This window comes from Podarcis gaigeae, assembly GCF_964106915.1.
Source record: "Podarcis gaigeae genome assembly, chromosome: 17".
Taxonomy (NCBI): Eukaryota; Metazoa; Chordata; class Lepidosauria; order Squamata; family Lacertidae; genus Podarcis; species Podarcis gaigeae.
The window spans coordinates 39,928,823-39,946,840 of record NC_139694.1 but is presented as its reverse complement, the minus strand read 5'-3'; the positions used below and the strand labels follow the sequence as shown (position 1 = coordinate 39,946,840).

Sequence of the window (18,018 nt, the reverse complement as noted above, 5' to 3'; positions counted from 1 at the left end):
TTTAAGTTGTAATCATTCATCTTGTTTTTATTATTGCTTGTAAGCCGCTCTGAGCCCGGCCTTGGCTGGGGAGGGTGGGGTATAAATAAAAAAATATTATTATTATTATATATAATTCTGATCTCCCATCAAATGGTGAATTTGATAAGGCCACCTGCAGAATGTGTGTGTGTGTGTGTGTGTGTGCGCGCGCGCACACACACACATACACACACACACACACACACAGTATATCTACATAGCCACAATGAGAAAACAAGTACAAATGCTTTGAGTATCTTTTTTAAATAAATAGTACTTTGAGTACTACTACTTTTTTATCCTTCCTTTCCTTTAAAAAGGACTTTAGTTGGGTTGTTTGTTTGTTTTACATTGCAGAGCTTACACACATATTCTGTTTTAGAAGCAGACATGCATCTGGTGAAATTGTTCCTGTTCCAACATTGCATCTTCATTTTTAATTAACGAAGCCTTGGGTGGCAAAGGACACACATATACATATAACACACACATAGTACATATAGCCTAGTACTGAGGGCAGTACTTAGGGAAGCTTTTAATGTTTGATGCATTACTGTATTTTAATATCTTGTTGGAAGCTGCCCAGAGTGGCTGGGGAAGCCCAGCCAGATGGGCGGGGTATAAAATTATTATTATTATTATTATTATTATTATTATTATTATTATTATTATTAAAGGGAGAACATTAAAACGGGCTCTGGAAAAACCCCAATGATATATAGGGTTATCCACTGCACTTAAGTAATTTGTGGGATGAGGTTCATGTAGAGATTTATAGATTTTAGAAGATCGGTTACAATCATTTTGGAATTCTATGTCCCAGATTAGTTCTTTAATTATATTTCTGGCCCTTCCCATTTCCAGACTTAAAAGATATTCAGGAGAAAGGCCGTAAAAGGACAGTTTTCTTGTAATGCCCTTCCACTATTTTCTTTGATAGTCATCAACCAGCATCCAAGGGAGCAGCCCAGTTGGGGTCCTATTAAGTCCTAGCCACAAAGGGTGGGCAGCCCACAGCCAGCCGCTATGAGGGGCCTCAAACTGACACACACTCACCAAGGGCCCCCTTTACCCACAACTGCTTTCTGCCACACACAGGCATTATTATATCTGCCAGGTCTCCAGCTCATATGAGAATAATGGGTTAGCTGATTCCACAGAGAGAGGGAGAGAGAAAATACATAAGAAGAGGCCAAATTGCTCCCTGAGGTCTTCTTAAGTCTTGAGAGGCTAGAGAGCATAAAGAATATACGTGCCAGATGGGGGGTGGAGAAAAGCAGAGACCGAGAGATTACCAGAGAATGAATTTAGTCCAGATTTTGCATTCACTAACTGAACCCTGGTGAATGAGGTGTGGCTTGAGGAGAGAGAGAGAGAGAGAGAGAGAGAGAGAGAGAGAGAGAGAGAGAGATTGAGATTCACGGGAAATATGCACAACTGTCATTGTGAAAACCCTGTGAAGCATGCAGTATGCTATCAGAAAGCTCAGCAGCAAGCATCATATGCAATAAATAATTACAAGCATGATGTGCCAGCATTATCAAGAAAAGCTTTCCTGGACATACAACAGACTGGGGGGGGGGGTTAGAGAAAGTGTTGCACAAGATTCATTGACCATTGTGAGGAAACAGGACAATGGACATGTAGCACCTTAGAAAATCACAAGAGTGTGGGTTAACAGTCCAATGTTGCTCAAAAGAAAAAAAATGTGTTCCTGTGGTAGGTGTGCTACATACAGTGGTACCTTGGTTCTCAAACGGCTTAGTTGATGAACAAATCAGCTCCTGAACGCCAAAAACCCAGAAGGAACAGCAGTTTTCGCTTGAGTGCAGGAAGCCTTTGCAGCCAATCAGAAGCTGTGGCTTGGTTTTCGAATGGTTTCAGGAGTCAAACGGACTTCCGGAATGGATTAAGTTCAAGAACTAAGGTTCCACTGGACATCATTTTGATAAACACACACAGAGAGAGAATGCTTTTAAAAACAAAATGATATAAGTTTTGCAATATGAACAATATTGCTTTGTTTCGTAAAAATAATGCACAAATACTAAAAAAAAAAGCCCCACAAACTCCCAAGAAATCTAGAGGAATGATAGTAAGTGTCCAACAAAGAGAGTACAGAGCAAAATATACTACAGAGAAGGTAAAAAACACATACCATCGTGGAAACCAAAGAGAATGTACAAGGTGCCAGCAGGCAATGTAACACCACAGCCTCCATCCTGACCCTCAAACAATGGTGAGCTTGGCCACTGCCAGAGACCAAGGAACAGAACAGAAAGCGGTAGAGGCAAGCGCTCCTCTCTCCCTCCTTGTTAAGCCTTTGTCACCAGCTGAAACAGAAGCTTGGAACTCTGGTACGCTGGGCAGCTGCAAGTTCAAATCTCAGCAGAGCCCTTTTCTGTCTTCTCCTGGTCAAAGCCGGAGAAAGAAAAGACACTTCCTTGTCATTAGCACCAGGGTCCAGCACATCCTGCCTCAATACACCTTCACATTTCAACATATTCAAGTCACACTCTTTTCTACCAGATTTTCGGGCTGCATCCCAGCTAAAGGGATTTCCATCCTCTGGTCCTTTAAATATGCTTCCTTTTCTCCCCCACCCCGCAAAGGTTCCCAACCAAAAACAGAACGTTCCTTTACTTCCTTGTCTTCAAATGTTATGGGGCTGAGAGACATCAGCTGCTGCAGCTCCCACCCTGGAAGCGGCTGCATCTTGCTGAGAGTTGAAATTCCATATGGATGGTCTCCAGGCATGACAATTCCCCTTGGAGATGAGATGGAATGCCTTTTGTCGGGTCGACTTCCTTGTTCTACTGCTAAGGGATGCAGCGGAGGGGGGAACAGCATCTTGGCTCCCCTTACTGCCCCTCCTTGAGCTTCCGATCACACCCGCTAACAGGGTGCCATGCTGGAATTTATAAACTCTTGCCAGTGCTGCCCTTCCCAAATCACATGGTCTCTCTTAGAGCCATTCCAGACAGCAATAAAACCCCTATTTTATTTTGCCACCCTAGATCCAGAACCCACTTTACCCCAAATAGTGTATGGTTCGGGAGGGGGGGCAACTGAATATTTGCTGCTATTTGAAAAAATGGTAATAAAGAAGTGTACCTTAATATGGGGCTCTCTGCTGCAGGGGCAGAGCCAGAATTTCTGTGGGGAGGGGCAGGACTTTTGTTGGAGGAGCTGGGACTTTTGCTAGGGGGGCAGAACGGATGTGATTGGTCAGTTAGTTAAGTATTTCTATTGTTTTACTTGATCTAGGGGGACAGCTGCCCCCTGCCCCCCCCCTTGGCTACGCCCATGCTCCGCTGCAAGGCAGCCTTGTGGGGTTCACCTTTTTCGTTATATTGCATGAGATATCCATTATAAAACAGGAAACATTCAAACTTCTCAAGACTTTTAAAAATGATGTTGGGAAACAAAATGATGTAATAGGACATTGGGTCTTTAAGCAAAGTAGTAAGAAATGCAAGGTGACATTTAAGCAATCAAATTCCACGTTGCATTCTACACCTGCTACAGGTGCATTTGCTGGGGATGGATAAAATTGCATTTTATCCCGCTTCCCCAGAATTGTGGCTTGCATGCTGGGAAAAGGAGATCTTCTTGCAACAGGTGTCTTGTCAGTGGATGCCGGGATTGCATTCTGTAACTGTGAAGCAGCTGCCTCAGACAAATAGAGTGAAAAACAAATGATCACAAAGACAACCCCTCTCCTCTGAAGTCAGGCACAACTGCTGAAGAGGGGCAAAAGCGGAGCTAGGTTAAAACTGCTCAGAGGCTTTGCCAAAACAATTCCTCACTAAAGTTTTTATTTATTTTGCATATATAATCTCAGTTTCCAATATTTTATTTGAATTATTTGAATTTCTTGTAGAACACTAGGTTTTCATTTATTTAAAAATATAATTAAATATAATTAAAAGAAACAAGCAAAGTTTGTTTTGAAGAAAGAAAGAGAGAGAGAGAGAGAGAACAGTTTGCCTTCCATCAGCTTTGGCTGGTGGCCCAGCTGTGCCCCTATCTGGACAGGGATAGCCTAACTTTTGTTGTCTATGCTCTGGTAACCTCTAGGCTGAATTACTGCAATGAATTAGATGTAGGTCAGTACCCTGAAGATGATTTGGAAGCTTCAGCTGGTGCAGAATTCGGCAGTTAGATTGCTCCCTGGGGGCAAAATGGTTTGAACATATTACACCAATCCTGGCCCAACTGCACTGGATATCAATTAGCTTGTGGGCCCAATTCAAAGTTCTGGTTATGACCTATAAATCAGCTTGGGGCTGCTATACCTCAAAGACTGCCTCTCTCCATATGAACTGACCTGGACCTTGTGATCATTACCTGAGGCCCTTCTTCGTGTGCCTCCTCCATGAGAAGTCCAGGGGGTGGCAACATGAGAAGGGGCCTCCTCTGCAGTGGCTCCCCATTTGTGGAAGGCTCTCACCAGGGAGGTTCACGTGGGGCCTTCATTACATATCTTTAGGCACCAGGAAAAAGGTTTCTCTATAACCAGGCCTTTAGCTGTGATTAACATTCTATGGCTTTTAAAATGTGTTTCTAAGAGGGTAGTTATTTGGTTTGTTTTTGTTCGATTACATATTATGTATTTTGTGTTCGCATTTTGTATTTTTATGTTGAGATCTTAGGATGAAGGACAGTATACAAATTTAATAAATAATAATAATACTTATGAGAAGGGCTACACATATTCTTTGCCAATATAACTCAAACTCTTGAACATCAAAAGCTGTAATTTTACTCCTGTGTCTAAATTTATACTGTTTTTGCTAGGGGAGGGGCAAAGGACTATATAGGAGCTGTAATGTCACTCCTGGGATTTATATTCAACCACGCCTCTGGTTTCTGATTTCAGCAAGCACTCCCAACACACTTCAAGGATGCTATTACCCGGTAATAATAGTAATAACAATAACAACAATTATTATTATTATTATTAATATTATTATTATTATTATTATACTGCCCTATACCCGCAGGTAAAATTAAATTACAATATAAAAACACAAAATACATAGTCAAAATATAAACAGAAACTGTCAAATCTTCACCAACATGAGGACTAGATTGTTTTCCCATCCCCTTATGAAGGTTAGGCTTTTTAGGAAGCCACACCCAAACCCACATCCTGATTTTTCCCACTGTATTTCTGCTAAATTTTGGCATACTTGTACATGCACTCTTCTTACAAGTATGACCACCACATTTGTCACCAGATTAAGGGTGGGGGATTACACTGCAACCATGAGGAAAGTCTGTAGTCAGCAAAGTTCAGTCATGTGGACAGGGACATTTTAAAATGTCCCCACTACTCAGTGCTTTTTTTCTACACAAAAAGGTGCTGGAATGCACCTTCCTCAGAAGACCCACCCCAGAGCCCCAAGAGGGAACCAGAGGCCGCCTCTGTCGGGGGGCTGGTGGCACACAGCTGCCCCCCACTTCAGCTGAGCAGTTTGCCCCTCTCGGGTGACCTGGAGCAACAAGGGGGCTTCCTCAGTGGAGGTGAGGCTCTCCTGCATGTCAGCTGTTAGCTGGGAGGCTGAGGAGCCTCAGCAAAGCCTTGCTGCCCCTCTCTGGAGCCTCTCATCCAGGTGTGAGGTCTTCAAAAATTCTTCCTTATATCTTGGAACCAATTTGCTCATACAATTAATATTAGCTAACTAAAAGGAGGGAGGCCCACATCACAAGCTAGCCTGAGCCAAAGGCCAAAGGGAGGCCAAGCCCAGAAATGGAGCTAAAAAGACATGGAAAGGGCCCCTGTGGATATTTGCAAAAGGCATTCAAAGACCTGACCTGTGGAGAGTTGAGGGACTGATTGATGTTTTTGTTATTACTTTTATATCCCACCTTTCCTCCAAGCAGCTCAAGGGGGCACAAGTGGCTCTCCCCCTCTTCATTTCATCTTCACAGTAACCTTGTGAGGTAGGCTAGACTGAGAGACAGTGTCTTGGCTCAAGACAAAGCCAATGAACTTCATGCCTGGGTAAGGATTTGAACCCTGGTCCCTCTGGTCGTAGTCCAACATGTTAACCACTACTGCACCGCCTTGGTTCTCATGAGACACTAAACCAAACCTTGGCTGAGAAAAAGCTTCAATCCTTAGCATCTCCAGAAAGGGCTGGGAAAGATCCTCGGTTGTCTGAAACTCCAGAGAGTCACTACAAGTAAGGTGGGGCCAGGGTTTGATTCAGTATAAGGTAACTTCCAGGTAAACGGCGTTCCGTGTGCTGCGCTGGCTCGCCAGAGCAGCTTCATCACGCTGGCCACGTGACCCAGAAGTGTCTGCGGACAGCGCTGGCTCCCGACCTATAGAGTGAGATGAGCGCACAACCCTAGAGTCTGGCAAGGCTGGCCCGGACGGAGAGGGGTACCTTTACCTTGACCTTTCACTGTTCCTGCTGGGATTGCCAAGGCAGAAGGCAAGGAGATGGATCCAGAGGCAGCAACAGGAGGAGCCAGTTCAGTGTGGGTCTGCCCCATCCACCCTCCTGCAGAGTTCTACCAGGGTGACACGGAGACGGGGGGGGGGGGGCGGCAACCAGGCCTGATGGCAGAGGGGCAGGCAGGTGGGGGCTGGCCAAGGGCAGGCTGAGGTTGCTGGGCAGCCCCCCAGCAATAGTCTCAATGTTCCTTTGTCTGCTGAGAAACCCAAGGGAAATCCGGAGGAAAGAAGGAAGGCTGTTCCAAACAGATGATGGGCACAGCGGTGGGGGTTGGCCACTGAGTGCAGGGGGGCAAGGGGCATCTTTGGGGCGTGTGGCTCCTGCTACTGGTAAGGAAGGGATAAGGGGATTCCTGCAGAATAAATGGGGGAGGGATGGTAAGGAGAAATTATGTGGGAGACCCGTATGAGACATCAGAAAGGTTTCCTTCTAAGATAATTTAAGACATTTTTAAATCTGACAAATTGTGAGGGGGGAGGATGTGAGAGGCTACGAAAGGGGTATTTCCTGGATGGGTGGGCATCACCCAATGGGGTGTCGGAGAACCCCCCCCCCCCGCGCAACATTTAATCCGCTAAAGAAAAAGCAGATGGGGAGCGGGGAGTTCCCTGACGAAGAGGACTGACATTTGGGGGGGGGGAGGTGGCGGCATTTCTCCGCCGGCTGCAATATTCCCCGCGCTAGTTCAGCACCGCGCAGCCCGGGCGAGGCGGAGGCCGGGGGGGTGCCGGGGGGGCGCACTCACCCGCGCAGGAGCTTGTGCTGCAGCTGCCCCGGGCGGCGCTCGGACGAGCATTGCAGGCACCACATGGCCGGACAGGCGGGCGGGCGGGGAAGCGCCGCGGGGTCTCAGCCGCCGCCGCCGCGGTTCCTCGGAGCCCCCGAGCAGCGCCGCCGCCGCCGCCGCCGCGGCTCCTCCATCCCTGCCTGCCTGCGTGCGGCGCGCCGAGCCGAGGAGGAGCCTGCGCCGCCAGGCCCGCCCTCCTTGCCGGCCCGAGGGGCGCCGCCTCCCCGGACCCCAGACGGGCGGGCCCCGCTTCCGGGGGGCGAAGGAGCCCCGCGCGGCTGCCGGGATTCCCTTCAACTCCGCGCTTCGGCATTTGGTGACCCCCCCCTTGGTTCGCTCTCTTCTCTTTCCTTGGGATGAGGATTCCGGCTGGGCATTAAAAACCCCTAGTTTTTTTATGCTCAGCTAGGACAAAGTTCTAAAAAAGAATAAATGCCCGCCTGTCTAGCTGGTGGCTGCCAGGTCCCTTAACCCGCTGTGCCATCCTTGCAATGCTGGAAGATTATGATGATTAATTAATTAAATTTGTATACCGTCCTTCATTCAGGGCGGTTCCCAGCATAAAAGTACAAGATTAAAAAAGCACAAAATATATAACAAAAGCAAGAACAAAATCAAACCAATAACCCCACCCCCTCCCACAACACATTTAAGGGGTTCTGGATGTTAATCAGCCAAAGGCCTGGTGGTTTAAAAATTCACTTTGCACATCCACAGGGACATCTTCCAGAAATATAGGCTTCTCCACTGTAATAGCTTAAGAAAGCTGCACTGGATCATCAGACCAATGGCCTTTCTAGTACAGATAGCATCCTGTTTACCACATTGGCTAACCAGGACCACAAGCCAGACAAGAGCCTATAGCACACTCTTCTGCTTCCCACCTCACCAGCAACTGGTACCCAAAGGCATACTGCCTTTGTTACCAGAAATAATACATAGCCATCATACCTAGTAGCTACTGATAGCCTTATCCTTCAAGAATGTGTCTAAATTCCTTCAAGGTCCTCACTACATCTTCTGGTAGCCAGTTGCACGGTTGAGCAATGGATGATGAGAAGAAGCACATCCTTTGGTCTCCCTAAATCTGGCCAGCTCCACTGGATGACTCTAGTCTTTACTTTCTCCGCTAAATTTAATATACCATATTTTTTGCTCTGTAAGACTCACTTTTTCCCTCCTAAAAAGTAAGGGGAAATGTGTGTGCATCTTATGGAGCGAATGCAGGCTGCGCAGCTATCCCAGAAGCCAGAACAGCAAGAGGGATTGCTGCTTTCACTGCGCAGCAATCCCTCTTGCTGTTCTGGCTTCTGAGATTCAGAATATTTTTTTCCCTTGTTTTCCTCCTCCAAAAACTAGGTGCGTCTTGTGGTCCGGTGCGTCTTATAGAGCAAAAAATACGGTACCTCTATCATGCTTCCCTTTACTCAGCTTTCAAACTAAAATGCCCCTAAACCGCTTCCTTTGTATTGAGACAGAACAGGCGCCAATATTATTAAGGAAGTCAGTATGTGAATTTGACATACATGTCTAATTTATTGATCTAGTCAGCTGTTTGTAACAATTGTTATTCAGCCCACCCTCTCTTCTCAAACCTGGAAATGGCTTGTCCCATCTTTTCAGTTTTTGAATGGCCCCTCTTTTGACAGAAGCTTAAAGCACAGAAAAGCAGCAGATTGATGTTTTCTCCTAGTGCAGGAAAAGCTCTGCATGCTAATTTTTTACCTGTCAGGCTGCTACAAAAGGGAGAGGCACAAAGAAGATGGCAATCTTACCAAGGAAAAGTATAGCCCAAGCATCCCGAACTGCAGCTCTCTTTAGCAGTCTTAAGCTTTGTTTTGTTACATCTTGTTTCATTGGGAGACACTGCACCTGCTGAATTTTTGCCTGTCATACAGCTCTGTGGTATTCAGGCCTTAAACTGCTATCCTATTGCCAACTGTAGAAAGCAAGTGGTGATGGGAGGGGGAAGATACATGAGCAGCTAATTGGGGGGGGGGGAGATATGGTCAACAGCGGTCTCAGGTGGCAAATTTTGAGACCCAAAAAAAGTAGCAGGCAGACATATCTGACCATGGGGCACATCCCCTGCCCTGCAGGAAGCCCCTGACAGTGCATTTGCACAACACTTGTTCTTGTGCGGGATTAATTCCCCAGAAGGGGGAAAATGGAGAATGCACTCCCTGTGAATGAGTGTGTGAAGGAGAAGTTGCCATTTAGGTTGTCTTCCTCAAGCACCAAAATGTCTGGGGTGAAGGAGCACCCTCAGATAGGGCACGGTTTAATTCTCAAATCATGGCAACATTTTTGGCAAAATGGTAAGTTGGAGGTCATAGGTCATATACTTCAACAGGTAACCTTCCAAGCCAAGACTATGTGCTGAGATCACTTTCCCTTCCTCATTCACCTTATTCACACCAGGGAGATGATGGGGAGAGGGTTGAAAAGGTAGCCTGACAAGCTTCAATTTTGGGGTGGGGGTGTGGAAAAGAAATAATCTGGAATACTATGCCAAGGAAACAATCCTGCTGAGAAGAGTCTAGTCCAATCCAGACCACAGAGCCAACTAGACCAGCATCCTTGTTTCCAGCAGCAGTCAGCCCATTTGCCTCTGCAGAAAGTCCACAAGCAGAAAATGAAAAGGTAACTGCCCTCCCCTGACTCACGACTTCCAGCTGCTGAAATCAAACATTCTGGTAACTGTGGTGGGGCTTGAGGAGGGTTGTGGGAGGGTTGTGTCAGGGAGGGTTGTGTAGTGGAAACAGGCGGCAGAGCCCTACACAAATGCTATCTAGTCATCTACAGTGCACAAAATTTATTGTTTTTATTTTCAAGGCTTAGATAAAGGGGGGGTGGCCATGCTCCTTCCTTCTTCAGCAGCTGGCTCGAAAGCAAAATAAAATAAAGGTAAAATGTTCCATGACTAAAATGTCCCCACGCGCCCACCCGGTCAGGTGGCAAGTACACTTCATTTGTTTAACTCAACATGTAATATTAAATATTCCAGGATATTGGAGGTTCCATGTACCCTTCATGGCTTATTGTCATTGACAGATCTAATCTCCGTATACTCCCAAGACAGGCTGATAAGTCCTAGTGCTGCCCACTCATCACTCTCCTGCTGTAAATTACATGAGGAATTGCAACCCCACATTTTATGGGGGTGTAGCATTCTTTTACATTTCTACATCCTGTTATTGTCAATCCACCTAAGCAGACATGACATAGCTGCATAAGCAGGGAAGGGTCAAATCACCTGAACACATGTATTTTAGGATCTTCTTAAAAAATTAAATATCCATTAAAATATGCACACACAGAGAACTACAATTTGATGACAATGTTGCCCCATAAGTGAATGAACAAAGCATAGCTATTACAGTGGGGAAGAAACATAAGCTACTAACCATCACCATGTCTTGTAACAATAATTTCCACAAGCTGGTTAAGTGTCACATGAAGAAATACTGTCCTCTGTTTGTCCTGAATAAACTGCCTAATCACACAGTTAACATGCACTTATTTATGTGGTTACATGAGATGAACTCAAAATACTGGGGGAAAATTAACAAACCTGATATTCTATGTATGTACTCTTTAGCTGTGGGTGCTACTATAAAAAACACTCAAATAGGTCCACTCCTGGCCCAAATCTTGTGTGTCTTTGTGAGTATGGAACCTTACCTACTTACACACACACACACAATGAGGAAGCAGCACGAAAACAACTCAGAAAACTCTCTAAGACTCACAAGCCTTCAGTCATTCCCATGCACACACAGAGAAGCATGAACATAAGCCAGACTGCATACTGTTCATACATGTGAGCAAAGAAACACTGAGAGGCAGTTACAAGTATTGGGGGTGGGTCAAATAGCAGTGCCTATATAATTGTTTATGTACATACATATACAAAGTGATAAAAACATTCAGATCAATATTGCATTTACCCATGTTTACAACACAAACACCTAAGCTATCACTCCTACAACCCTCAGACCATATTATTAATCATTGACAATATACAGTTTATCAGATGGAAGCTGCAATCCTATACATACTTACTTGGGAGCAAGCCCCATTGAGTTCAGTGGGACTTACTTCTCAGAAGACATAGATAGGATTGGGTTGTTGAAAAACATATTTTCCTGTTGTGAGCCCCTTTTGAGCATTGCCCCATCTATCCAGTCTTACAAGACTATAAATAAATCCTGGAGCATGCAAGTGTGCCATAACACACATCCAACACACAAATTTCAAAAACATAAACTGTAAAATAACCTGCAAAGATAAAATGTTCATGTACAAGCAATGCTCTCTCCAATCTTATGCAAATATATAAACACTGGGCAGAGTGAACCCTCAAACTACTGCACTCCCCTCTGTCTTCACACCCCCCTTCCACCCCACTTGCATGTAATGCAGACAGACTATATCTTTCCTTCTTTTCTGTGGCTGAACTGCAACTGCCCTCCCACCTTGCTCCCCATCCTCAAACAACTGACAACAACAGCAACACAGCTAGGAAATTATTGATGAAGCAGAGCAGGCCTTGGATGTGGTTGCCATGGGGATGAGTGGAGGGGATGAGATGCTAGGTTGCTATGGCTGCTGCAAGGAAGAGGATGGGTACCATCATCGCCATAGTGATGTTATGGGAGTCGAGATGCTCAAAAGCTTTAAAAGGGAGGGTGTGCAGCCTGGATTTGTGGAAAGAGTGGCCCAGAAGTACAGAGACACCCCTCCCACTTGGGGCTGGACTATGGGAGGATAAGCACGTTTCTGTGAGCAAAGGGAGAGAATTCTCTCTGAACAAATTCCTCATTTATTTCTGCAATACAGATGAGGCTGTAGCTTGTCCATGAAGTAGACACTTTATGTCACACACACACACACACACACACACACACACACACACACACCATTCCTGCACACACAAAGCAGTTGACATATGAGAGGGGAGGTTGGGAAACCCTGGATTTGCGGCCAGTGCAGAGGCTGCAGATCCAATTGCCCCTTGAGAAAAGCAGGAGGTGAAGGGAACTTCCACTCCCACCTACAGTTTCCCAGCATGTGGAAGAGAAAGCAATTGAGTGGAAGCTGGGAGCCAAGTCTCCTGCTTTTTATGCCTAAGCTCAAGGTCGACCACCTTAAGAAGGGGATCCTGGAGTCAAAACGCAGGGTGCTGGTTTTTTTAGTTCTCTATTTTAGCAGACGTTACCTGGCTGTAGAGCCCCCTCCCAAATGTCACCCCTAAATAGAACAGCAATTTGGAGTCGCCATAATTGTTGCATGCCTGCCTATTGCCATGGCAACAGCTCCAAAATAGCTATCTCACAGAAAGGCTCCAGAAAAGAGAGGGGGGGTGTTATGCTGCTCAATAAATAACATTTCAATGCCAATTAACTCTTCTTGCCATTCCAATTGCTGCTGGAGTCGAGATTATAATCACTACTCCTCTCAAGTCACATTGGCTATGGGAGTGAGCACATGTCGGGGTTAGTCAGTCCTGGTGTGTCTAGGGATATTATCCTCACCCCCCATACCAGTGCCAATACAAACACTGACACATGTTCACGAGCACAGGCAGGCACATGCCTTGTGACAGACACATGGTAACATTAAAAAACACACACATTGACTCAACCATCAGCAGAGTCTTACTAACAAACCACACACACAAATATCTAAAGCTGCATATTTCACTGATGCATCAACAATATGTGCAACAAAATATAAAAGGCACAAACTGTGCTATTGTCAGGAGAGTCAATGCAAAGACACCTCACTGAATGTACTCCACTGTATATTCCAATAAAGCATCAAAATCTATATCAGTGGTTCTCAAAGGATGTGGCACGTCACACTGGTGTGGTAGGAGAGGATGACAAGCGTGGCAGGACGATTCAAGGACAAATTGTTTGTTTGTTTGTTTGTTTGTTTGTCTGTCTGTCTGTCTGTCTGTCTGTCTGTCACCCATCTGACTGAGTTGTCTCAACCATTCTGGGCAGCTTCCAACAAATTAAAACATTGAACACATAGTATCAAAATATATATTTTTTAGAATATGGATTTATATTTTTTTCAAAATGAGAGCAAAAGCATCAAGTGATACTGAGGACAATCCTCAAACCCAGAATTGCCGTTTGAAGAGAGGGCTTTGCCTATTCTTCTACAGTTCACCATGACATACTGTTGCAAACAGGAATTTTCAACTCTGACAAATATGAAAGATCAGAAAAGAAAAGGGCTTATTTGTGTTGATGAGGAGATGAGAGTTTGTTTGTCTCAAATTAGACCTAATATATTTACCCAGCAAAAGCAGAGTACCTCCAGAAAAAAGCACTGCTTAAGTGAGAGTCTCCTTTATAATTATATATACCTTTACCTTATTATGTGAATGATTCATGTTCTGACGTAGCTGCGTTGGTTTATACTTTCTAGATGTCCCATGATCATACAACAAAGTACGGTAGTTGTGTTCTGTGTTATAAATCAAGCCCTGCCAGGAGTTTCCCAATGTATTTCCCTTATCAATAAAAAAAAATGGTGTAAGGCAAGCAAATTTTTATCCTGAAAGTGTGGCCCAGAGAAAACAGTTTGAGAACCACAGACATATATTCAAGGTGCAGAACCAGAAACATAACACCTTGCAATTTATTAAATAATGCACAGATCTGACAGAAACATGGGATACATTTATGGCAGTTGGGCATATCAACCTCTACTAAATACAGAATACCCAACACTTACGGCAGTGCACCACCAGGTTGCTGGGTGACAAACAATGAGAGAGAGATGCCTCCCTCATGTCCTGTTTATGGACTTCCTAAAGGGGTTGGGCTGGACATGTTAGAAAAAGGTTTACTAGATGGACCTCTGGTTTGATCCAACAAGGGCTTTATGCTCTTCCATGCTGAGCTCTGTGACTTACCATTAATTTCACACTGATCAAATACTTTGAGAATTCAAAATGCTTTGCACATGCAGTACTGACCTGGTTCTCTCATCACATTAATGACAGTTTAATGGTTTGATGTGCTCAAAATGCTGCTCAAAAGTTATTCCGATTTCCGCCATGCCACAAATGAAACAAGAGTCTGGCTTCTTGTGTCACTGAACCTCAACTTATGCTTTTTCCCTCTGTAAAGTCACAGAGCTAAACCACAAGCAATAACTAATGTTTTCATATACCAATAATCCTAGGGGACATCCTTACACTGAACTAAGACAGGCTAGAGAAGGACATTAATTTCTTTGTATCAAACTGCAGGTCAACTGAAATCCCACCAAAACCTTGGGATTAAGCCAAGTTGTTAAAGTCAATATAAACATGTGTGAAAAGAGAGATAGACTCACTAGAGAGATAAGAACCGACCCCCCCCCCCCAGGCAGGACCTGCCGCATCTTCCAAAAAGTCACTTTAAACCACCTTTGGTTGCAACTCTTAATTTGTACCTCTCTTCCTGCCACCCTCAGCTTGGTGTGTTCAAAAGGAACTCCTTTTGCTTACCCAACAGAATCCTTGTGTTATGATTCACATAAGGCAGCAGCTACAGATCAGGTCACAAGGTGTGTGGGGTGGTCCTTCTCCTCCTTGCTGATCAGGATACAGAACAGGAAGGGCCATTGGTCACTAGCTGTAGGACATTCCTGCTTGAGCAGTTTGTGCAGGGGAAGGTTTGCTTCAGTCTAGCATCTTATTAATTGGGTGAGCACTTGCTAAACTCATCTGACATGATTGAATAGGATTAACCACTGGCCAAGGAGAACAGCCCCCAAAGAGTCACCCACAATCCAGAATTTCCACACCCAGCACGCAAAACACAAAGGCCATGTCATCTGTCACACCCACACTATAAATAGCCCAAAGTTTCTCTCTCTTACAAACACTGCATGCACAATTACTCTCACATTGGCACAGCCTAACAAACTCCTAGTATCTGTCTTAACTATGGAACAAACCCACAAGTTCTGGTCCCAAACCGCTTCCTTTGCTCAAAACTACTAGACCCTGTTTTTCTCCCACAAGAATGAATAGTGTTCATTTGTTTTCACTACTGAAGTGACGATATGTTCTACTTTATAGAGAACAGTCCTTAATTGGAAGGCATCCTCTTTTTGAAGGGCTATTTTAAAGATAAAGACCCATGCAACAGAGAGCACATGGGTGGCGGCAGCCTTAGCAGGCACAGAGGTTACCTGGTCACAGTAGCCACAGTCTTCTCCAGCAGGGAGGGATGCATTGTAGGATGGCAGTTCTTTGAGAACAGAGGGCTGGACTAGATGGTCCTTTGCTCTTATCCCACACTCTTATGTTCTGATAGTAATTATTTTTACATTTGTATCTATACATAAATATTAGCATATTCATATTTTATTCACATCTGCACTCTCTTTTCTCCCCCATCTGTGGTATCTTTTTGATAATGCAGAAGTGGCTGCCCTATTCACCATAAACTATGACAGACACAGCAAGCAGCAGAGAGCTGGTTCAGACTCAGCTGGTAAACCTGGCCTGCTCCACTTTCGCTTGCAGATGGGGGCTCACATGACTGAGTGCCCCCGCATGCCAAAACTCTCTCTCTACCAGCAGCGCTGACTTGGGCCCCACACTGTGGGTGCCCAGTGTGCATGTGCCATGCTGCAACGTCATGACGTCCCATCGCATTGTGCAGAGCAGCCTTTAACCTAGAGCCTTTTCCTGGAGTTGGGACAGCGGCCCAGGTACTAAAACCAGGTGTGCTCAGAGCAGAGCAGGCCAGCTACAGCTCACAATAACTGCTCGATGTTTGTTGTGATTACAGACTTCAAGCTCTCCTTTGCTGCCAGGTGGTCCACTGCAAAGAAGATAAAGGTTCTGTGTCTTGATCTTCAACAGTTCTGTCTCCAGCTCTGCGAGCAGAAATAGTGTATTAGGGAGCTGAGTTGCTATCTTTTTCCCCCCTGTCAGAGCACCTCTGCCTTTAATGGTTACAGGAGAGACAAATTTAGCATGTGAAATGCTTCCCAATATGCAGCTGTTGGAGACATAATGTGGGGGGGGGGCTTCAGAGCAGCCTGGCATACAAAAAATTATCAGGAGAAGCTTTTCTTTGCCAGCAAAAACATCAAGCTGCTATATTTTTGAGTTTTAAAGGTAAAGGTAAAGGGACCCCTGACCATTAGGTCCAGTCGTGGCCAACTCTGGGGTTGCGGCGCTCATCTCTCTTTACTGGCCGAGGGAGCTTCCAGGTCATGTGGCCAGCATGACTAAGCCGCTTCTGGCAAACCAGAGCAGTGCATGGAAACACTGTTTACCTTCCTGCCGGAGTGGTACCTGTTAATCTACTTGCACTTTGACGTGCTTTCGAGCTGCTAGGTTGGCAGGAGCAGGGACCGAACAACGGGAGCTCACCCTGTCGTGGGGATTCGAACCGCTGACCTTCTGATTGGCAAGCCCTAGGCTCTGTGGTTTAACCCACAGCGCCACCCAGGTCCCATTTTTGAGTTTTAGGCTACTGTTAAAAAGCTGCAGAAACAAAGTCATTCTTTTAAAAAGTGGGAACCCATCCCCAGGTCTGGAAAAGGAATGGCGACTAAGAGGGATGGGGCAGCTGTTGAGCCTCTGGGAGGCAACACAGTTCAGGAGCTGGCACCTCAGACTTGGAATTCCTGAATTCAAATCCCAATTCAGTATGGTAGCCTTGGGCACATGGGAGCCAACTCATAGGGGCTGAGGTCCCTTCACCCCCTAATATAATATTTGAGGGAGCCAGACCCCCCCAAAAAAGTTGATAGGCAGTGCCATTCAAATGTTGCGTGTGCACCACATCATATAATTATGCGGGGCAGGACATACCTGGGTCCCCCCAATATTTTATTCAAGTTGGCATCCCTGCTTGGGCAAGTGGCCCCCTTTCTACCTCAGTTCCCATTCCTGTAAAATGGGAATAAGGGTGACCTCTCATGTTGGGAAAGTTGATGTTATCCACCCTGAACCCTCATGATAAGGCTGGCTATGGGGCTAGAGAAGCACCCCTCCATGCCAGCTGTGCCTTCTCACTCTTAGGTATTTTGCTCAATAGGCATGCTGCTTCAAAAAGGGAACTTTTCACTTCTCCAGTGTTTTAGACACATGCAATTGATCTTCTGGAGCACTGATGTCTTTGACCAATTTGCAGGTTGTGCACTCTGAGTGACTACTGTTATACACAATTAAATAGTCCTGTGTGTTTGATAAGCATTTGCTTTAAAAATGTGGTGCCTGCTTGTTTTGTCTTGATGATATTGTTATAGTTAAGAGATAAACAGAAGTAACCACAACCACTGCTCTTAAAATTCACTGTGCCACACACACCCTTAGCCTCAGTTATAACTAAACATACCTTGGAACTTTGCCCCTCCCAATGAAATCGAATATAGCCAAATTGGTGGGCCAGTTTTGACAAAAGTGAACCCCCCACCCCCACTTGAAATTCACTGGGAAATCCTCTGGCACAAGCCCTACTGAAACTTCCTTTCCTGTTCCTTCTGTGAGAGAAGTTACCAACCTCATGGATCACAGCTGGCTACCTCTCACTCTGCTGTCTTCAGGCATAACCTGAATCTACTGCCCAGGGACTCCTGGTAAGGCTACCTGGGATTGAGCAGCTGCAGCAAGAGGCCCCACCTGACACCACACCTCCCCCAACATCTCTTTCCCTCATTTGATTACTTAAATCTTCCCACTGAAGCCAGGGCTCCCATCTCAGGGTTGAC

At 45.4% G+C, this 18,018-nt stretch overlaps 1 protein-coding gene across 10 annotated transcripts in view; it reads right to left on the bottom strand.

Annotated features, from left to right (window-relative positions):
* The window catches only part of IQSEC2 (IQ motif and Sec7 domain ArfGEF 2), a 165,228-nt gene that overhangs the window by 42,212 nt on the left and 104,998 nt on the right, over nt 1–18,018 (bottom strand). The window contains exon 1 of one of the 10 annotated variants that reach the window (XM_083718317.1): nt 7,237–7,346. The exons of the other annotated variants lie outside the window; for them this stretch is intronic. Coding sequence (XP_083574443.1) covers nt 7,237–7,301 — 65 coding nt within the window. The 5' untranslated portion in view covers nt 7,302–7,346. Of the gene's footprint in view, nt 1–7,236; nt 7,347–18,018 lie in introns of those variants that run through there. 10 annotated transcript variants of the gene reach the window in all.